Consider the following 23,071-nt stretch of genomic DNA (forward strand, 5'->3'; position numbering starts at 1 on the left):
TTGGGTTTAAATAAAAAGAGGATATGCTTACTTGTTCGTGGTAGCATCTATACTGTTTGCACCATTCAGGATCTTCAGAATTCGGACAATCTCGAGATTCGTCTTGAGGGGATATTCCTGTCCTGTCAAATTGATGAAATATTTCCACCCAGGCCGTTGTAGCAAGTCCTTCATACACGCCATTTCCGCCTCTAAGACAGAGTATCCAGCCCACTCTACTTTCATCTGTCTCGATGACAGGAATACGTTAGGGAAGCACCTCACAATGCTCATTATCTGAAGCTTTACCTTGAAGTGTGCCTTCCGGTCTACGTGGATGCAGTAGAAATTGGAAGGTCTGTAAATAGCTCTGAGCAGTCGCTCCACCTGCTCCACGTCCTTGAACATTAGTATATTGTAGGCAAGTGGGAACCCAATCTCTTCACTGGTTACGTTTAGTATATATCCTCGATCTCGGAGAAAATTATGGCAGTTTCGCGTCACCAATTGGTAATCAGTCTTTGGCCTATATGGATACTTATAGGTAAAGATCTGTGTTTTCATTTCATTGTATTCCGCGTCTTTTCCTGAAATCAAAGCTTTGCAAGATGGCTTTGAGATGAGCATTGTTAATCCTACTGTGTTGTGTGAAATTGCCCCTTCAGGAAGTTGGCCTTCTTCAATAGATCTATTATTAGATACATCACAGTTTAAAATGTTCGATCGTGTTCTTTCAAGAGATCCTTTCATGGTCATTTTTCCTTTGGCATCCATTTTATGAGGAACTGGTATCTTTTCTTTTGGGGGAACCACGGCTGACTCCATGAAGAGACAAATGATGATCACAGTCGTTGTGAGCAGGAAGAAGATGACTCTAATTGCAAACATGAGTTCCATCGTATTATTTCTGCAACATTAAAGTATTTATACAGATGGACAATTACATAAACAAACATTCTTTGTATACATAGATTACCTGTTTGTCATCCCCCACCTCGAAGTGTGATAGGGGATATATACTTTCCAAAAGTAGGGGGTTTTGAAATAAAAAAGTTAATAGTATTAGAACATTGACAAGTGTTGACGACAAACATCCTGAGAACGTCTATGTCTTTCAACCTTAACACCAAAACACATCCCATAGTTTGTACGTGCCTGACGCAGTAGCACCACAAATGCGAAGGGTATCATTCCTGGAAGGTCGACTTATCTCTGTGGACCATTATTTCTGCCAATCTTATTGACTCTAATTACCATACATTAACTTCATTTCATTCATTGTTTGTGTATGAACTAGCGATGCTGCGTCTGCAATGCGCAGAGCGTCTGTGGGCAATGGGCATGCTGGAAGCTGGCAGAAGTCAGCCTGCAGTGACCACTAGGTTCAATGTTTCGCAGTGTTTGATTAGCAGACAAACAAGCCCAAAATGTTGACGACCGAACACGTTCAGGGCGTCCCAGAACAACGACAAGAGTTCAGGATCGGTTGATCCAAAACCAGGCTCTTCGAAATATGTCTCAAACGACCAATCAAGTTGCTGCAAATTTTCACCAGTCCACTTGATTACGAGTTACGGGTGAGGGGAATAGAAATCGTCTACATGCAGCTCATCTGTGTGTTCGATGCCTGGTGTTGTGCAGCCCCCGCATCATGTTGCCAACATTCGTCAATGGTGAACACCACGTCGAAACTAGGGTAATCGTCGCTGGTCACATGTCATGTTTTCATTTTTAATTCCTTGATCGTGGTTGTGTCTGGCGACGTCGAAATGAACATTAAGCCAAATTCAACTTTGAACCTCATACAATTTTGGGGTAGATCAGTTATGGTGTGGGGTGGCATCACTATGATTGAGCGAATCCCACTCCATATTGTGCATGGAGGTCACTGGACAGTACTATCGGGTTAACATATTGACACCAGTTGTTGTCCCGTTTGTATGGCGTGTGGGTCAACGTTTTGTCTTTCAGGACGACTACGCGCGCAGCGACCGTGCACAAATCATCAGTGCCTACCTCCAACAGCAAAACATCCATGTAATGTCATGGCTCGCAATGAGTCGAGACCTTTCCTCCACTGAACACGTCTGAGACGCTACAGCGTTGGCTTAACTTGGCCAGGCGCTGCAAGAGGAGTGAGACTCCCTATGCTGAGACATTTTTTCGAGGATTTGTTTATTCACCAAACCCGTGTACGTTGGCTTGTGATGCACACCTATTTTTCCAATAAACTGAACCCGCTTGTTGGGTCAGAGCAGGGGCGTGTTGTGGACCTGTGCTGAACTGGGTACCCAATGGTTACAGTAATTATAAACACTACTACTTACCCTCGTTACCCTCGTTATCCTCATGCACCATCACACGCCCTGTCACTGCAGTCGTTACATAACTGGTTGCATAACTGGCGTATTCCACGTTCAATACTTTTATGACAACAACGACACACTGAAACAGATGTGCCCCTATTCTTATGTACGACTTCATCAATAATTAGATGAACCTCTGAACCGTTTACAAATGTTACCTATTCAGCTATTGTGCTTTTGAATAATATTTTCATTTCTGCCCACGGGACTGACCCCAGAGGTGTTACATAACATACAAATAATTGCTCTCCACGCGGTCGCATATTGACGTCGTCAAGAGTAATTGTTTGCTTTGTTGTACCGAAATGCCATTTATTACCTTGACATGTTTGTGCCAGACACCATCTTGTTTCTAGCAGACGAGTCAATATTCACCACGTGACATAGCGACGTGTATGCAAGTGTGAGCGTTACTACTTTTACTGAACCTCACTGATGCCGGTTTTCTAGTGCTAACCCACACCCTGGCCGCGGCATACCAAAAGACGTTAAAAGATGGTACTTGTTGTTACACTGTCTGGCGCTCGGCATTAAGGGGCTAAAACAAGGACTGGTCGGCTCGGAGTCAGTATACTGTGTCTGAGTGGGGTATTCATGTTAAACTGCGGCATGGTATCTCAGTAAGCTAGCACTATAAATCGGCATCAGTCCGGACTAGTACAGGCAGCCACACAAAGACACACACGTACATGCACGTCGCTATATAAGTGCAATAATCTTGGACGCGACGTTAATCCCCATTTCACCACCACCGCTAACCCACAGCTGTTCTATCCACAAGACAATGGTACGTGGTCAGTACCCTTACCCATATGTTTACAAAAAATCCACCAGTATCTTTGTAGGTGCCACTTTTTGGGTCCACTTGCACAAAGCGATCTTAGCGCTAAGACTATTGTAAGCCTATGTTAAAGTATGGGAGTTAAGATCATCTTAGCGCTAAGATCGCTTTGTGCAAGTGGACCCTGATCTCAAACTATCATAATCCATTGCAGTACCTCTGTGCAGAGACAAAGGGTATATCCGTTACGGCATCTCCCAGAATACAGAGATGGGCTATCATCAAATCTGCATATCACTACTCCTGCATGTCTCACCATACAGTACATAAATGATGTTAGATTTAGCGTAAATAGTGATGTTTGATAAGACCCCACCCCCACCCCCACCCAACCCCACCCCGGTTATAATATGGATATTTTATTTGTATTTAGTCATGTCCGTCCAGAAGGCTCATCTTGGTATGACGACAAAGACTGGTGAAATGGAGCGGAATTAGTATTGAACTTATTACTTTGTGTGCTCGAAGAGTATACATCGGTATCCGTTTTGATGTTTGGAGACTTTAACAGCAGAACTGTCAAAGACGACGACTACGTCAACGACAATAGTACGTGTTATGTTGAAAGGGATGATCATTTTCGTGACGGTTCAACTCAATTTGAAAACCAAGATTTCTTTCCTCTGACCTCAAGATAGAACACGTAAGGTTGATCCCCATTTGAGTTGATTACCCTTCTCGACATACATGAACTAAATGGAAGATTTGGAGTAACATCAGGTGACTTCCCTTTCATCGGACACTTAGGATGCAGTGTTATAGACTATGCTTTAGCATCAATAAAATCTTTTTCACAATATTTCAGAATTTAAAATAATATCTGAACATTTACCTGTCAAGGTGAGTATTAAGCACGACAGGATTGTCATTTCCACCTCTACTGGCAAACAGTTAAAACAAATACATATCTGGACTGAAAAACTTAGTGAATCCTTTGTCACAAACATGTCATCACATATTATCATTGATATGTTAGAAAACGCAGCAGGACAATCATCATAGTGTGGATTCTTTGGATCATTTCGGGTGTTGCTGACGTCACAGGCCTTCCGGGACGGGGTTGTCTTCAAGGTTCTCCCAATCACGCTCAAAGGGGAAGTGATCTTAAGCAAATCTCCGGGACTGGTTGTTGCCTTTGTTATTGTTTTGTTTTTCCCGTGAGTACCCGGATGATATAGCAGAAACCTAGACTAGTTCGCGACCTGTGCTGCGCAATTCGTATATTATAAGGGCGTATGGTCACATTGATCAACAAAGTGAAATACAGTTTTGGAAATAATAAGGAAATGTAGGAATCTTTGTGGGTTTACGTTAGTAATGGTGACGACGTTTTGATAAGTCACTTGCTTGGTAATCGTGCAATTTACACTATTTTGACAACAACACAAAGTAAATATTTCTCCTCCTAATTTTATTATTAGATACATCATAGGTTAAAATGTTTGATCTTGTTCTTTCAAGAGATATTTTCATGGTCATTTTTCCTTTGGCATCCATTTTATGAGGAACTGGTATCTTTTCTTTTTGGGGGAACCACAGCTGACTCCATGAAGAGACAAATGATGATCACAGTCGTTGTGAGCAGGAGGAAGATGACTCTAATTGCAAACATAAGTTCCATCGTATTATTTCTGCAACATAAAAGTATCTATACAGATGGACAATTACATAAACAAACATTCTTTGTATACATAGATTACCTGTTTGTCATCCCCCACCTCGAAGTGTGATAGGGGATATATACTTTCCAAAAGTAGGGGGTTATGAAATATAAATGTTAATAGTATTAGAACATTGACAAGTGTTGACGACAAACATCCTGAGAACGTCTTTGTCTTTCAACCCTAACACCAAAACACATCCCATAGTTTGCACGTGCCTGACGCAGTAGCACCACAAATGCGAAGAGAATCATTCCTGTTTTTGACACTTTCAAGGAAGGTCGATTTATCTCTGTGAACCATTTTTTCAACACAAAGTAAATATTTCTCCTTATTTTATCATGTTTATATTTTTGCAGTCAAAATGTGCAAAAGTTTCACTTAGGAAATTTATTAAACACCTGAATATTCAGTTATTTTACAAACTGACTGAAAATTATGTTCATCTGTTATATAATGACAACGAATTTCAAACATTCTCTATGTTTAATATCATCAGCAAGTGACTAAAACTGTCACGAAGAAAAGAACATTTCTATATTATTTGGTTTTTAATCCTACATAATAATCTATTGTGATGTATTGAGGCCCTTTTGATCGTCTTAATCAATTTTAGTCAATCTGTTAAAGAAATGGACAGATTTTTCAGTCAAAATTACTTTAATATTTACACATTTTATAAATTGCCTGAGAGAATGACATTTTACAAATTGACTGCAATATATACACACTTACAAAGGAAAAGACTTGTGAAAACAACGTCTTTCGCGTCTATCGCGCGTCGAAGAATTTCCCAACCAAGACGTAGAGGAACAAGAATGAATCTGTTCAATGCTACATCAAATGAAGGAAAACAAAATCCGAATATCATAATTACAACCTATCAAATATATGTGTATAATTTTAGGCAGCTTCCTTGTTCGAGGAACGTATCCGTGAATATCCACACACACAAAATTATTCTCTGTAACAATCAAACATTTTAAAATATATGGATATCGTTTCGGGATATTATAACCCGTTTTCGTTTCTCAACTGATCGTTTAGAATGTTTCAGGTGTTTCACATAGGTGACTGTCAAGTCTCAAAGGTCGGCTGAGAAAGCCCACGTAACAACTATTTTCATAACGTCCACGGTTCCTAAAAAAATCCATTGAGTTAGATAACAATGAGCAATCAATCAACGTATTATCGGTTAACCCTTTGAACAAAGTATGGCGGCACTTCACGCCATGACATGAGTGTATTCCCTTTGTTTTAGTAAACCTAGACATGTAAACACTCACTTTTGACATATCCACTTGCTGGGCTGCCACGTGCATATTACATAACACACATATCAACTCTCTTCAAACCTGGATTTAGTTTGAAATCATTACCCCAGACACAAGAAATGCCAAATGGGAACCTGTCGGGTATTCTGAGTGGTGTTATCACTAATCATACCTGTAATAAATTCATTAACTGAGCATCAAGTGAATGACGACAAATGCGCAAGGGTTTCAGAAAACGTGGATGAAAACAAGGGAGTAATAATCGTATTATCGACGCAATCCGAAATCCGAAAATGCTTTCACTGCATGGATCCTTATTTATCATTAAACTATACCCATCAAGGTTTTTTTCCAAATGACGACATCCGATGAGCTCCGGCGTTCTTTTCGTCAATTTGTTTAGGCTGAAGAAATTAATTAACATGCGCCCTTTATAGATCACGGTTAACCAATCAGTGTTCAAAAATAAGTAAAACAAATATTGCCTCCAAGTGTATTTAGCTGTCCTTGCAGACGATAGCCCAGTCTCTTGTCACGCTTGGTTGCGTTGCGTATCATCCGGGTACTCACGGGGGAAAAAACAATGACAAAGGCAACAACCAGTCCCGGGGAATTGCTTTAGATCAATGGCCCTTTAAACTTTGTTGCCCGCCTTTTTATGATTGCATAAGAAGGGACATCATTCTCTTGTGTTGTACTCAATTCTCCATAGGTTTTGATGTTAAGTCCTTGAAGACAGGTTTTAGTGTTAAGACCCTGAAGACACACTGATCCAACATTGGCCTTTAGTTATATTCTTTACTCACCTTTTCGCTAATACCTGGTATCATCACTATTTGATAGGATTCATAAACAGCTGCTCATGACAAAGTCGGAATCATACAATCGACTCTTAAGAATAGGGGGCACGGCTGGCCCAGTCTTTTAAGACAGTGCGATTCGTTGGCCAGAGTTCAATCCTAGCCAAATGAATACTTCAATCATCATTAGGCTTATCTACTGTTCTGGCCCCTTGACATAAATATGGGCGGTGGGGTAGCCTAGTGTTGAAAGCGTTCGCTCTAGGCGGACAAACAAATGACTATTCTTCATCACTGATGATGAGGAGGATTTGGAAGATATTACGTGTGCTTTCCGACATTATGCATGTTTCGCACATGGACCAGTCAGGCCGTTTAGTGTGGTTTGCCAAAAATGGGAGGAGGACTTCGGCCGAGGGGGCGTTTTGGTTGCATATTTAGTGTTTGAAGAATTTGGAATTTGGAATTTTGGCGGAGGTGGAGGAAAATATCTCTGTCATTTCAGTCCCACACGTCCTGTTGATCAAGCAAAAGCATACTGGTTATTTCTCGCTGTTTTCACGCACTTAACACACTTCATAGGCATTACTACTCCCGAATGGATTAGATTTCCAATAAAAAACACTGAAAGGTTTACTCATTACGATAAACGTTTATTCAGATTGGTACATTGGTCTGTAGAGAGATCGTAAGTAAATTGCAATGGTTAAAACAACACGTGATCACTACTGCAAGATATTCATTGTAATAACAACATCTATCGTGTATATTCTGTACATGTCCTGCTCACATTGGATATTTATTTGTTATTAACAACAACATCTATCATGTATATTCTGTACATGTCCTGCTCACATTGGATATTTATTTGTTATTAACAACAACATCTGTCATGTATATTCTGTACATGTCCTGCTCACATTGGATATTTATTTGTTATTAACAACAACATCTATCATGTATATTCTGTACATGTCCTGCTCACATTGGATATTTATTTGTTATTAACAACAACATCTGTCATGTATATTCTGTACATGTCCTGCTCACATTGGCCGTTTTGACTGACTTTTGAGGCCGTTTTGACTATAACCCTGTATTCACGGGTGATGAGGAAACGTATTGAGTACAAACCTTTGAGCGAGTGAATTTGGTTTCACGCCGCAATATTTCAGCAATATCATGGTGGGGGACACCAGAAATGAGCTTCACACATTGTAACCATGTCGGGAATCGAACCCGGGTCTTCGGCGTGATGAGCGAACGCTTTAACCACAAGGCTACCCGACAGCCCCACAAATCTATGAAGTATCCAAAATGTAAACATTTGGCAACATATGAAATGGCTTTTAAATCAATGTGTATATTTCAGTAAAAGAAAGTTTAAAAACACCCAAAAGGTGAGTTTCTGTATCCGTGGGACGCTGATGTTATCATGCTCTACAAACCAAACATTTCAGTGTCATAAGTCCCAAACCTACACGTCTACACAAGTGTGCCATTTCTATAGATATATTTCAGATATTCCATATTTCGGTAATATTCATAGTCGATGGTGTTGTTCTGTTTGTCTTCATTCATGGCTCTTTCTCTCAGCCACTCCTCTATGCATTCAAATGTTCGTGGCTGATAATTGATGTAGAACTTGTTGGCAAACAGTTCCATGCGTGACGTCAACAGACGGAGATCGCCTACACCAAATATGCAGATATCCCTCACGCGCTTTCCTTTACAGGGCCAATTCATAATACCGTCTCCCCAAGCAGCTCCCCAATTCTTGAACCGAGCAATGTAGGGTTTCCGTGTATTCGTTTGTATATGTACTGGGAAGAAAAGAAACATAAAATAAAAACATGTGTGCATTGCATGCAAAGGAAAGGACGCAGAACCATCCTTGCCTTACACAGGATTCCTAAAACTCGTTCGAATGACACGTTGTCATGACATGCACAGCCCACTCAGCTCATCTCAATTCCAAAGGACAACGTAATTTGGTCGTGAACCAAACACAATTGTTTCATTATTTCCCGGTTTCATTTGTTTTCAGCTAAAGGTGTATATCCTATCTGTACAGCCAAGAACAGCCTGCTTTCAAAAACGGTAGTCAATTTACGGACCAACTATTTAATGTTCTGAGGTTGGGGAGGGGTAGATGGGCTGGGACTTGTGTGGAGTTAAAGATAAACCCAACCCTACCCGAGAGAAATAAAATGGTAGGACCGTTATACGATCTGAATTCGGGGATCTGGCGCTACAACGTTTACAGGAACGTTTGATGGGTAGCTAATCCATTGAGCCAAGTGAATTTATATCACTTCCATGGATGGTCTGTAAAACGTACAGAAAGCAGCGCAGTGATACTGTATAGAATGACGATCTCACAGAATAAGGGATGCGGGATAGCCTAGTGTTAAAGAGTTCGCTCGTCACGCCAAAGGCCCGGGTTCGATTCCCCATATGTGTACAATATGAGAAGCCCATTTCTGGTGTCCCCCGCCGTGATATTGCTTGAAAATTGCTAAAAGCGGCGTCAAACCATACCTATTCTCTCACCTATTACTGGTCTGAAAGAATACTCGTCATGAATTCAGTGAGTGTCAATAAGCCACCAGAACATCCATGTTGCAAATGTCACGTTCGGTATTTATGTTGTCATGTTACATATATGTTGTTGTTTTCTCATCTCAAGAAGCGTAATCCTGACACAGGATACCGGCGAAGAACATTATTTACCCACTCACTCACCCACTGACTGTGTACATGGAGGCGATTGTCGTCTTACCTAAGGCTGAGCCTGGCACCTTGAGGTGCGGGTTGTGATTAAGAGACGGGAAAAATGTTTCATCCGGAACCACTGCGTTTTTTACCCACTTTGCAAAGTCTTTTGCGATTGGGTTGTTCATGATGTAGTCCACAAATCCCCTACACGCCACGATATGAGTGTTGCCCTTGTAAGTACGTATTTTATGATGCGGATTCCCCAAGTGCTTCCATAGTTTTTTCCACTTCCTACAAAACAAACAGAAACAATATATACATTCTTCAATTAATCGGTCTTGTCCAACTGAATTTTTAGGCTTGCCTTTATAAAACCAATATATTGCTTTGGCCTTGTCTTTGTGAAAATGTATAAATATATACTAGGGGGAAAAAGTAACTTTGCTATAAAGTGGTGTAAATGTTATGATATTGAAATAACAACATAGTATTTGGTCATTCTTTTGATGAGTGTTTTATCAAGATAAATTCATTAATAAAACGGATGCCTGGTAACATGAGACAGAACATCTTGTTCCATTTTGGGAATCGACTTGCAACACCTGTTATGATAAATATAGGTTACTGGAGACCAATTCTTACTTGGATTTTCTTGGGTCGTCTCAGTAAAACGTGTAGACGGTTACATCAATATATTAAATTGGTCTTGTCTCAGAAGAATATACACAGAAACAAATCCAATTGGCTTTTCTTTAATAAATGTCTTCGTATAAAATTTAATAGAAATACATGAATGATTTCTTGCCCGAATGAAAAACTTCAGTAAGACGGTAAATGGAAAGAAATTAAATTAAGTAGAGCTATACTTTCCTCCCTTGGGTTTAAATAAAAAGAGCATATGCTTACTTGTTCGTGGTAGCATCTATACTGTTTGCACCATTCAGGATCTTCAGAATTCGGACAATCTCCAGATTCGTCTTGAGGGGATATTCCTGTCCTGTCAAATTGATGAAATATTTCCACCCAGGACGTTGTAGCAAGTCCTTCATACACGCCATTTCCGCCTCTAAGACAGAGTATCCAGCCCACTCTACTTTCATCTGTCTCGATGACAGGAATACGTTAGGGAAGCACCTCACAATGCTCATTATCTGAAGCTTTACCTTGAAGTGTGCCTTCCGGTCTACGTGGATGCAGTAGAAATTGGAAGGTCTGTAAATAGCTCTGAGCAGTCGCTCCACCTGCTCCACGTCCTTGAACATTAGTATATTGTAGGCAAGTGGGAACCCAATCTCTTCACTGGTTACGTTTAGTATATATCCTCGATCTCGGAGAAAATTATGGCAGTTTCGCGTCACCAATTGGTAATCAGTCTTTGGCCTATATGGATACTTATAGGTAAAGATCTGTGTTTTCATTTCATTGTATTCCGCGTCTTTTCCTGAAATCAAAGCTTTGCAAGATGGCTTTGAGATGAGCATTGTTAATCCTACTGTGTTGTGTGAAATTGCCCCTTCAGGAAGTTGGCCTTCTTCAATAGATCTATTATTAGATACATCACAGTTTAAAATGTTCGATCGTGTTCTTTCAAGAGATCTTTTCATGGTCATTTTTCCTTTGGCACCCATTTTATGAGGAACTGGTATCTTTTCTTTTGGGGGAACCACGGCTGACTCCATGAAGAGACAAATGATGATCACAGTCGTTGTGAGCAGGAAGAAGATGACTCTAATTGCAAACATGAGTTCCATCGTATTATTTCTGCAAAATTAGAGTATTTATACAGATGGACAATTACATAAACAAACATTCTTTGTAAACATAGATTACCTGTTTATCATCCCCCACCTCGAAGTGTGATAGGGGATATATACTTTCCAAAAGTAGGGGGTTATGAAATATAAATGTTAATAGTATTAGAACATTGACAAGTGTTGACGACAAACATCCTGAGAACGTCTATGTCTTTCAACCTTAACACCAAAACACATCCCATAGTTTGCACGTGCCTGACGCAGTAGCACCACAAATGCGAAGGGTATCATTCCTGGTTTTGACACTTTCAAGGAAGGTCGATTTATCTCTGTGGACCATTATTTCTGCCAATCTTATTGACTCTAATTACCATACATTAACTTCATTTCATTCATTGTTTGTATATGAACTAGCGATGCTGCGTCTGCAATGCGCAGAGCGTCTGTGGGCAATGGGCATGCTGGAAACTGGCAGAAGTCAGCCTGCAGTGACCACTAGGTTCAATGTTTCGCAGTGTTTGATTAGCAGACAAACAAGCCCAAAATGTTGACGACCGAACACGTTCAGGGCGTCCTAGAACAACGACAAGAGTTCAGGATCGGTTGAACCAAAACCAGGCTCTCCGAAATATGTCTCAAACGACCAATCAATTTCCTGCAAATTTTCACCAGTCCACTTGATTACGAGTTACGGGTAAGGGGAATAGAAATCGTCTACATGCAGCTCATCTGTGTGTTCGATGCCTGGTGTTGTGCAGCCCCCGCATCATGTTGCCAACATTCGTCAATGGTGAACACAACGTCGAAACTAGGGTAATTGTCGCTGGTCACATGTCATGTTTTCATTTTTAATTCCTTGATCGTGGTTGTGTCTGGCGACGTCGAAATGAACATTAAGCCAAATTCAACCTTGAACCTCATACAATTTTGGGGTAGATCAGTTATGGTGTGGGGTGGCATCACTATGATTGAGCGAATCCCACTCCATATTGTGCATGGAGGTCACTGGACAGTACTATCGGGTTAACATATTGACACCAGTTGTTGTCCCGTTTGTATGGCGCGTGGGTCAACGTTTTGTCTTTCAGGACGACTACGCCCGCAGCGACCGTGCACGAATCATCAGTGCCTATCTCGAACAACAGCAAAACATCCATGTAATGTCATGGCTCTCAATGAGTCGAGACCTTTCCTCCACTGAACACGTCTGAGACACTACAGGGAGAACGCGTTGGCTTAACTTGGCCAGGCGCTGCAAGAGGAGTGAGACTCCCTATGCTGAGACATTTTTTCGAGGATTTGTTTATTCACCAAACCCGTGTACGTTGGCTTGTGATGCACACCTATTTTTCCAATAAACTGAAACCGCTTGTTGGGTCAGAGCAGGGGCGTGTTGTGGACCTGTGCTGAACTGGGTACCCAATGGTTACAGTAATTATAAACACTACTACTTACCCTCGTTACCCTCGTTATCCTCATGCACCATCACACGCCCTGTCACTGCAGTCGTTACATAACTGGTTGCATAACTGGCGTATTCCACGTTCAATACTTTTATGACAACAACGACACACTGAAACAGATGTGCCCCTATTCTTATGTACGACTTCATCAATAATTAGATGAACCTCTGAACCGTTTACAAATGTTACCTATTCAGCTATTGTGCTTTTGAATAATAGTTTCATTTCTGCCCACGGGACTGATCCCCAGAGGCGTTACATAACATACAAATAATTGCTCTCCACGCGGTCGCATATTGACGTTGTCATTATTTGTTTTGTTGTACCGAAATGCCATCTTGTTTCTAGCAGACGAGTCAATATTCACCACGTGACATAGCGACGTGCATGCAAGTTTGAGCGTTACTACTTTTACTGAACCTCACTGATGCCGGTTTTCTAGTGCTAACCCACACCCTGGCCGCGTCGTACCAAAAGACGTTAAAAGATGGTACTTGTTGTTACCCTGTCTGGCGCTCGGCATTAAGGGGCTAAAACAAGGACTGGTCGGCTCGGAGTCAGTATACTGTGTCTGAGTGGGGTATTCATGTTCAACTGCGGCATGGTATCTCAGTGAGCTAGCACTATAAATCGGCATCAGTCCGGACTAATACAAGCAGCCACACAAACACACACACGTACATGCACGTCGCTATATAAGTGCAATAATCTTGGACGCGACGTTAATCCCCATTTCACCACCACCGCTAACCCACAGCTGTTCTATCCACAAGACAATGGTACGTGGTCAGTACCCTTACCCATATGTTTACAAAAAATCCACCAGTATCTTTATAGGTGCCACTTTCTGGGTCCACTTGCACAAAGCGATCTTAGCGCTAAGACTATTGTAAGCCTATGTCAAAGTATGGGAGTTAAGATCATCTTAGCGCTAAGATCGCTTTGTGCAAGTGGACCCTGATCTCAAACTATCATAATCCATTGCAGTACCTCTGTGCAGAGACAAAGGGTATATCCGCTACGGCATCTCCCAGAATACAGAGATGGGCTATCATCAAATCTGCATATCACTACTCCTGCATGTCTCACCATACAGTACATAAATGATGTTAGATTTAGCGTAAATAGTGATGTTTGATAAGACCCCACCCCCACCCCCACCCCCACCCCCACCCCCACCCCCACCCCCACCCAACCCCACCCCGGTTATAATATGGATATTTTATTTGTATTTAGTCATGTCCGTCCAGAAGGCTCATCTTGGTATGACGTCAAAGACTGGTGAAATGGAGCGGAATTATTATTGAACTTATTACTTTGTGTGCTCGAAGAGGATACATCGGTATCCGTTTTGATGTTTGGAGACTTTAACAGCAGAACTGTCAAAGACGACGATTACGTCATCGACAATAGTACGTGTTATGTTGAAGGGGATGATCATTTTCGTGACGGTTCAACTCCATTTGAAAACCAGGATTTTCCTCTGACCTCAAGATAGAACACGTAAGGTTGATCCCCACTTGAGTTGAGTACCCTTCTCGACATACATGAACTAAATGGAAGATTTGGAGTAACATCAGGTAACTTCCCTTTCATCGGACACTTAGGATGCAGTGTTATAGACTATGCTTTAGCATCAATAAAATCTTTTTCACAATATTTCAGAATTTAAAATAATATCTGAACATTTACCTGTCAAGGTGAGTATTAAGCACGACAGGATTGTCATTTCCACCTCTACTGGCAAACAGTTAAAACAAATACATATCTGGACTGAAAAACGTAGTGAATCCTTTGTCACAAACATGACATCACATATTATCATTGATATGTTAGAAAACGCAGCAGGACAATCATCATAGTGTGGATTCTTTGGATCAGTTCGGGTGTTGCTGACGTCACAGGCCTTCCGGGACGGGGTTGTCTTCAAGGCTCTCCCAATCACGCTCAAAGGGGAAGTGATCTTAAGCAAATCTCCAGGACTGGTTGTTGCCTTTGTTATTGTTTTTTTTCCCGTGAGTACCCGGATGATATAGCAGAAACCTAGACTAGTTCGCGACCTGTGCTGCGCAATTCGTAAGCGCATTTGTCACTTTTATTAATAGTATAGGGGCGCATGGTCACATTGATCAACAAAATGAAATACAGTTTTGGAAATAATAAGGAAATGTAGGAATCTTTGTGGGTTTGCGTTAGTAATGGTGACGTCGTTTTGATAAGTCACTTGTTTGGTAATCGTGCAATTTACACTATTTTGACTTGCAACACAAAGTAAATATTTCTCCTCCTTATTTTATTATTAGATACATCATAGGTTAAAATGTTTGATCTTGTTCTTTCAAGAGATCCTTTCATGGTCATTTTTCCTTTTGCATCCATTTTATGAGGAACTGGTATCTTTTCTTTTTGGGGGAACCACAGCTGACTCCATGAAGAGACAAATGATGATCACAGTCGTTGTGAGCAGGAGAATGATGACTCTAATTGCACACTTGAGACCCATCATGTTATTTCTGCAACATTAAAGTATTTATACAGATTGACAATTACATAAACAAACATTCTTTGTATACATAGATTCCCTGTTTATCATCCCCCACCTCGAAGTGTGATAGGGGATATATACTTTCCAAATGTAGGGGGTTATGAAATAAAAATGTTAATAGTATTAGAACATTGACAAGTGTTGACGACAAACATCCTGAGAACGTCTATGTCTTTCAACCTTAACACCAAAACACATCCCATAGTTTGCACGTGCCTGACGCAGTAGCACCACACATGCGAAGGGTATCATTCCTGGTTTTGACACTTTCAAGGAAGGTCGATTTATCTCTGTGAACCATTATTTCTACCAATATTATTGATTCTAATTACCTTACAGTTGTGATTTACTTCATTTCATTCATTGTTTCTGTATGAACTAGCGATGGCAGAAGTCAGCGTGCAGTGGCCACTAGGTTCAATGGTTCACATTGTGTGATTTGCAGACTATGGAGTATGTACCAGGAAGCCCAAACTGTTGACGATCGAACACGTTCAGGGCGTTCCAGATCAACGACAAGAGTTCGGGATCGATTGATCCAAAACCAGGCCCTACGAAATAAGTCTCAAACGGCGAATGAAGTTGCTGCAAATTTTCATCAGTCCACGTGAGAGGAATAGATATCGTCTACATTCAGCTCATCTGCGTGCTCGATGCTACATGTTGTGCAGCCTCCGTCATGTTGCCAACATTCGTTGTGTACAGAACGTCGAAACTCGGGTAATCGTCCCTGGTCACATGTCATGTTATCAGATGAGTCCCGATTCATTTTACACTTCCTTGATCGTGGTTGTCATACGAGATGTGGAATCTGATTGGTCCATAGGAGAGGCATAGGAGGGACATAACTCGTAATAGCCACTGGCGGCGCTACGATCGAGCCCAGGAATTCCAGCCTAGATCGTCAAGGGTGGAAGTTGGACTTTTAAAATCAATTAACTCTCTTGCCTCGGGAAAATGACTAAAACTGAAAGATGCAATTACTGTTAGATTTGAGATTAATGGTGGACTCTACCATAATATTGTTATTTAAGCAGGTCTGCGTTTTGGGATCGCTGATAAATGGAACTGCTAACATTCATTCAAAATCATTTGACGCTTCGCTGTATACATTGGCCTATTTAAGTAAATAAATGCGACAAAAAATTTCGAAATCATAAGAAATCTCTATCAAAAGTAGTGTCTACAGAACAATACCGACTTTAACATGAGCATGTGCTTATGAATCACTATTAAAAAAAGCTGAGCAAATACTGCCCTACCGGGGACACCCGTTGCAAACCAGTGTTCGCTCGCGAAATTGTCTGATCACTCTCTTTAAAAAAGTACTTTGAGGGTGTTGGCGTATCACTCCCCAAAATACGGTGGTCCAGACAGCGGCGAGGTGACAGATGGGGCACTGATCGATTGTCCACGGTCCATTTTATCACAGTACCAGTGGCAGTGGTTGGTTGGTCGGTCAACGCCGCTCTCAGCAATATTCAAGCTTTATGACGGCGGTCTGTAAATAATCGAGTCTCGACCAGACAATTCAGTGATTGACATCATGAACATCGACCAACGCAATTGGAAAACGATGACATGTATCAACCAGGTCCTGACCACCCGATCCCGCTTGTCGCCTCTTACGACAAACATAGTCGCATTTTACGGCAAGCATGGGTTGCTAAAGACCTATTCTACCCCGGATCTTTTTCTTGTCTACTATACAGCCTTAACTTGGGAAAGCAAGTCTTCATATCGCCGAGATATTGACGATGCCTGACGGTGTTCCGGGTTTTTTTTCTTCAAAGGCAACTGTTGTCAGAAAGGTTGAGGAGGAGGAATCAGGGCTCTCTTTGGCCCATTGACAATGTTAAAATTTTCAGTTGCGGAAAACTTAGTAATAATGTTTAAAAATTATTGTTCCTTTCATACGCACGTACCTTCCGTTACTTCTGGCGTGATCAAGATCATTAGAATGGTTACAGTGACCATTAAGGTAGAAGTCCGTGAGACGAGTGTTTATACAAGGTGTTTGTTGTGTCTTTACATATTGTGAGAAAAATAGTGTGATTTTCTCATTTTCAAATATTCCCTTTGTTTCCTTTCTATTCACGAGTATCGTCATCAACAGGACATTTAGCGAAATTCATGCATATTCATTGTCCAAAAACCCTTTGAGACCGAAGATGGAGAAGGAATGAAACAGCAAACGTGCAGGCTCGCTCGCCTGTTTTTTCCCGCTCGCCTGGGTTCCACAACTTTCATGTCTTCGGGTTTCATTTCTAACTTCCATTTCTCAAACTGTGTCTTCCCGTTCTTAGGGACCTAATGTTTGATATGGCAGTAACTGAAACAGCCGCCTTCCCCCGTACATATTTGTCTGGCTTTTGCAGTTCTTCGCGCCTCTTGCCTTGATTGACAGGTCCTATGAACATTGTTTTGATCTTACTCTCCTTTGATTGGCTACTGACTTTGTAGGCGTGTCAAGTTATGTGCATAAATTAAACAATCGCCTGACTCATGTCACGCCATAGTATGTATTCCTACATCTGGAATGTTTATCAATCTCGTCATTTTTGTCTGATTTTATATATACTGTTTCTGCCTAAACTATTGTAGATAAAACATGTTCTCGTTGTCGAATTCAATTATAAGCACTGACTGTGTATTCTTTTCGGCTCATTAAGGTATGAATCGAAAACCCGATGTGCAAACTTTTCTAAGAATCAGCTACGCGGATTCATACATTTTGCACATCGGTTTTTCGATATGTACCTCAATGAACCGAAAAGAATACACAATCAATCCTAAAAAAGTTGCTTCATTTCTTAAATAATGGAGGTCAGGGCCTGTATCCTACCTTGTCCTTTACAATGGAGGGCTCATACCAGGCAGAACTGGCGTCTCATTCAAGCTAGATTCACAAAGGAGCATGTTCCTTATGGGTTTTTCTCCGGCCAGCGGGTCTTTGTGCATTCATATCTCCGTTCTCAGGGCGGGGGACATCGTGAGCTATAGATTGGGTACAAGTCCATGCTGGGTGAACGTTGCCTCTGTCATCTCAGTAAGGACTCTTTGTATGTATGTTTGCTGTTTGTCATATTCCAGCCATATTATGGCGGTCTTTAGATGATCGAGTCTAGACTAGATGATCCAGTTTTTGATATTACGAGCAACGATCCACCCGGTCGGGATACGGTTCAGTAGTAGTGACGTTCAATACTGACGACGTTCAGTAGTAGTGACGTTCAATACTGACGACGTTCAGTAGCAGTGACGTTCAATACTGACGACGTTCAGTAGCAGTGACCTTCAGTAGTAGTGACGTTCAATACTGACGACGTTCAGTAGCAGTGACGTTCAGTAGTAGTGACGTTCAATACTGACGACGTTCAGTAGCAGTGACCTTCAGTAGTAGTGACGTTCAATACTGACGACGTTCAGTAGCAGTGACGTTCAATACTGACGACGTTCAGTAGCAGTGACGTTCAGTAGTAGTGACGTTCAATACTGACGACGTTCAGTAGCAGTGACGTTCAGTAGTAGTGACGTTCAATACTGACGACGTTCAGTAGCAGTGACCTTCAGTAGTAGTGACGTTCAATACTGACGACGTTCAGTAGCAGTGACCTTCAGTAGTAGTGACGTTCAATACTGACGACGTTCAGTAGCAGTGACGTTCAGTAGTAGTGACGTTCAATACTGACGACGTTCAGTAGCAGTGACCTTCAGTAGTAGTGACGTTCAATACTGACGACGTTCAGTAGCAGTGACGTTCAATACTGACGACGTTCAGTAGCAGTGACGTTCAGTAGTAGTGACGTTCAATACTGACGACGTTCAGTAGCAGTGACGTTCAGTAGTAGTGACGTTCAATACTGACGACGTTCAGTAGCAGTGACCTTCAGTAGTAGTGACGTTCAATACTGACGACGTTCAGTAGCAGTGACCTTCAGTAGTAGTGACGTTCAATACTGACGACGTTCAGTAGCAGTGACGTTCAGTAGTAGTGACGTTCAATACTGACGACGTTCAGTAGCAGTGACCTTCAGTAGTAGTGACGTTCAATACTGACGACGTTCAGTAGCAGTGACGTTCAATACTGACGACGTTCAGTAGCAGTGACCTTCAGTAGTAGTGACGTTCAATACTGACGACGTTCAGTAGCAGTGACCTTCAGTAGTAGTGACGTTCAATACTGACGACGTTCAGTAGCAGTGACCTTCAGTAGTAGTGACGTTCAATACTGACGACGTTCAGTAGCAGTGACGTTCAGTAGTAGTGACGTTCAATACTGACGACGTTCAGTAGTAGTGACGTTCAGTAGTAGTGACGTTCAATACTGACGACGTTCAGTAGCAGTGACCTTCAGTAGTAGTGACGTTCAATACTGACGACGTTCAGTAGCAGTGACGTTCAATACTGACGACGTTCAGTAGCAGTGACGTTCAGTAGTAGTGACGTTCAATACTGACGACGTTCAGTAGCAGTGACGTTCAGTAGTAGTGACGTTCAATACTGACGACGTTCAGTAGCAGTGACGTTCAGTAGTAGTGACGTTCAATACTGACGACGTTCAGTAGCAGTGACCTTCAGTAGTAGTGACGTTCAATACTGACGACGTTCAGTAGCAGTGACGTTCAGTAGTAGTGACGTTCAATACTGACGACGTTCAGTAGCAGTGACCTTCAGTAGTAGTGACGTTCAATACTGACGACGTTCAGTAGCAGTGACCTTCAGTAGTAGTGACGTTCAATACTGACGACGTTCAGTAGCAGTGACGTTCAGTAGTAGTGACGTTCAATACTGACGACGTTCAGTAGTAGTGACGTTCAATACTGACGACGTTCAATAGAAGTGACCTTTAGTAGTAGTGACGTTCAATACTGACGACGTTCAGTAGTAGTAACGTTCAATAGTAGTGACGTTCAATACTGACGACGGCCTTTCTTTTAGTTATGACTCTGAGTACTGACGATGTTCAGTAGTATTGACGTTGAGTAGAAGTGACTTTCAATACTGCCGACGTTCAATAGAAGTGATGTTTAGTAGTAGTGACGTTCAATACTGACGACGTTCAATAGAAGTGACGTTTAGTAGTAGTAACGTTCAATAGAAGTGATATTCAGTAGTAGTGACGTTCAATACTGCCGACGTTCAATAGAAGTGACGTTTAGTAGCAGTAACGTTCAATAGTAGTGACGTTCAATACTGACGACGTTCAGTAGTAGTGACGTTCAATACTGCCGACGTTCAATAGAAGTGACGTTTAGTAGAAGTGACTTTTAATACTGCCGACGTTCAATAGAAGTGATGTTTAGTAGTAGTGACGTTCAATACTGACGACGTTCAGTAGTAATGATGTTCAATAGTAGTGACTTTTAATACTGACGACGTTCTTTAGTTATGACTTTCAGTACTAACGACGTTCAGTAGCAGTGACGTTCAATAATAGTGACGTTCATTAGTGATGACGTTCAATAGTTGTGACGTTCAGTGGTAGTGACATTCAGTAGTAGTGACGTTCAATACTGACGACGTTCTTTAGTTATGACTTTCAATACTGACGACGTTCAATACTAGTGACGTTCATTAGTGATGACGTTCAATAGTAGTGACGTTCAATAGTAGTGACGTTCAGTAGTAACGTTCAATACTGACGATGGTGGTGACGTTCAGTAGCGGTAACGTTCAATAGTGGTGTCATTGACTAGTGACGATGTTCGGTAGTGGTAACAGAGCAACAGAGCAAGACTAGCCCCTGCACGAGTTATAGATCTGCTGTTCATCGATGTCAGTCACATGTAAGGAATGAGATATAAATTATTTCAAAGAGTCAGTGGGGCGGTCGGGTAGCCCAGTGTTCAAAGCTGTCGCTAGTCACGCCGAAGACCCTGGTTCGATTCCCGACATGGGTACAATGTGTGAAGCCCATTTCTGGTGTCCCCCGCTGTGATATTGCTGGAATATTGCTAAAAGCGGCATAAAACCATACTCACTCACTCACTCACTCAAAGAGTCAGGCGTTTCCACCAGCGTCCAACGCTATTTAACAGTGGTGACGTTGAATACTGACGACGTTCATTAGTGGTGACGTTCAATACTGATGACGTTGAATCCTGACAACGTTCATTAGTGATGACGTTCAATATTGACGATGTTCATTAGTGGTGACGTTCAATACTGATGACGTTGAATACTGACAACGTTCATTAGTGATGACGTTCAATACTGACGATGTTCATTAGTGATGACATTCAATACTGACGACGTTCATTAGCGATGACGTTCAATACTGAAGACGTTCATTAGTGATGACGTTCAATACTGACGACGTTCATTAGTTATGACGTTCAATACTGATGACGTTCATTAGTGATGACGTTCAATACTGACGACGTTGAAAACTGACGACGTTCATTAGTGATGACGTTCAATACAGACGATGTTCACTAGTGATGACGTTCAATACTGACGACGTTCATTTGTGGTGACGTTCAATACTGACGACGTTCATTAGTGATGACGTTCAATACTGACGACGTTCATTAGTGATGAGGGGCGGTCGGGTAGCCTAGTGGTTAAAGCGTTAGCTCGTCATGCCGCAGACCCGGGTTCGATTCCCGACATGGGTACAATGTGTGAAGCCCATTTCTGGTGTCCCCCGCCGTGATATTCCTGGAATATTGCTAAAAGCGGCGTAAAACCATACTCACTCACTCACTCATTAGTGATGACGTTCATTAGTGATGACGTTCAATATTGACGACGTTCATTAGTGATGACGTTTAATACTGATGACGTTCAATACTGACGATGTTCATTAGTGGTGACGTTCAATACTGACGACGTTCATTAGTAATGGCGTTCAATACTGACGACGTTCATTAGTGATGACGTTCAATACTGACGATGTTCATTAGTGGTGACGTTCAATACTGACGATGTTCATTAGTAATGACGTTCAATACTGACGACGTTCATTAGTGATGACGTTCAATACTGACGATGTTCATTAGTGGTGACGTTCAATACTGACGACGTTCATTAGTGGTGACGTTCAATACTGACGATGTTCATTAGTAATGACGTTCATTAGTGATGACTTCAATACTGACGATGTTCATTAGTGGTGACGTTCAATACTGACGACGTTCAATACTGCCGGCGTTCATTAGTAATGACGTTCAATACTGACGACGTTCATTACTGGTGACGTTCAGTACTGACGACGTTCATTAGTAATGACGTTCAATACTGACGACGTTCATTAGTGGTTACGTTCAATACTGACGACGTTCATTAGTGGTGACGTTCAGTACTGACGACGTTCATTAGTAATGACGTTCAATACTGACGACGTTCATTAGTGGTGACGTTCAATACTGACGACGTTCATTAGTGGTGACGTTCATTAGGGATGACGTTCAATACTGACGACGTTCAATACTGACGACGTTCATTAGTGATGACGTTCAATACTGACGATGTTCATTAGTGGTGACGTTCAATACTGACGACGTTCAATACTGACGACGTTCATTAGTGGTGACGTTCAATACTGACGACGTTCATTAGTGGTGACGTTCAATACTGACGACGTTGAATACTGACGACGTTCATTACTGACGACGTTCATTGGTGGTGACGTTCAATACTGACGACGTTCATTAGTCGTGACGTTC

At 41.6% G+C, this 23,071-nt stretch overlaps 2 protein-coding genes across 2 annotated transcripts; both read right to left on the reverse strand.

Annotated features, from left to right (window-relative positions):
- Nucleotides 1-27: 27 nt before the first annotated feature.
- LOC124120233 (beta-1,3-galactosyl-O-glycosyl-glycoprotein beta-1,6-N-acetylglucosaminyltransferase-like) lies at nucleotides 28-2,386 on the reverse strand. Its single transcript, XM_046483005.2, has 2 exons — nucleotides 2,307-2,386; nucleotides 28-886 (listed from the first exon to the last, which is right to left on the reverse strand). Exon 2 carries the CDS (start codon nucleotides 874-876, stop codon nucleotides 28-30), a length of 849 nt encoding a protein of 282 aa, XP_046338961.2. The 5' UTR covers nucleotides 877-886; nucleotides 2,307-2,386.
- A 6,020-nt stretch (nucleotides 2,387-8,406) lies between these two features.
- On the reverse strand, nucleotides 8,407-10,697 carry LOC124120246 (beta-1,3-galactosyl-O-glycosyl-glycoprotein beta-1,6-N-acetylglucosaminyltransferase 3-like). The gene is made up of 3 exons (XM_046483025.2): nucleotides 10,546-10,697; nucleotides 9,704-9,930; nucleotides 8,407-8,744 (listed from the first exon to the last, which is right to left on the reverse strand). The coding sequence occupies exons 1-3, from the start codon at nucleotides 10,695-10,697 to the stop codon at nucleotides 8,407-8,409; spliced, it is 717 nt and encodes a 238-aa protein (XP_046338981.2).
- Between the last annotated feature and the right edge of the window lie 12,374 nt (nucleotides 10,698-23,071).

This window comes from Haliotis rufescens, unplaced genomic scaffold (assembly GCF_023055435.1).
Source record: "Haliotis rufescens isolate VD_foot unplaced genomic scaffold, xgHalRufe1.0.p SCAF_8, whole genome shotgun sequence".
Taxonomy (NCBI): Eukaryota; Metazoa; Mollusca; class Gastropoda; order Lepetellida; family Haliotidae; genus Haliotis; species Haliotis rufescens.

Bases quoted from the DNA above. Each gene is read 5' to 3' on its own strand.
- LOC124120233 (XM_046483005.2), bottom strand. From the start codon at position 876: ATGGAACTCATGTTTGCAATTAGAGTCATCTTCTTCCTGCTCACAACG.
- LOC124120246 (XM_046483025.2), bottom strand. From the start codon at position 10,697: ATGGCGTGTATGAAGGACTTGCTACAACGTCCTGGGTGGAAATATTTC. The intron at 9,931-10,545 runs GTAAGCATATGC...TTTGTTTTGTAG, and splicing joins ATAGATGCTACCACGAACAA to GAAGTGGAAAAAACTATGGA. The intron at 8,745-9,703 runs GTAAGACGACAA...TTTTCTTCCCAG, and splicing joins GGTGCCAGGCTCAGCCTTAG to TACATATACAAACGAATACA.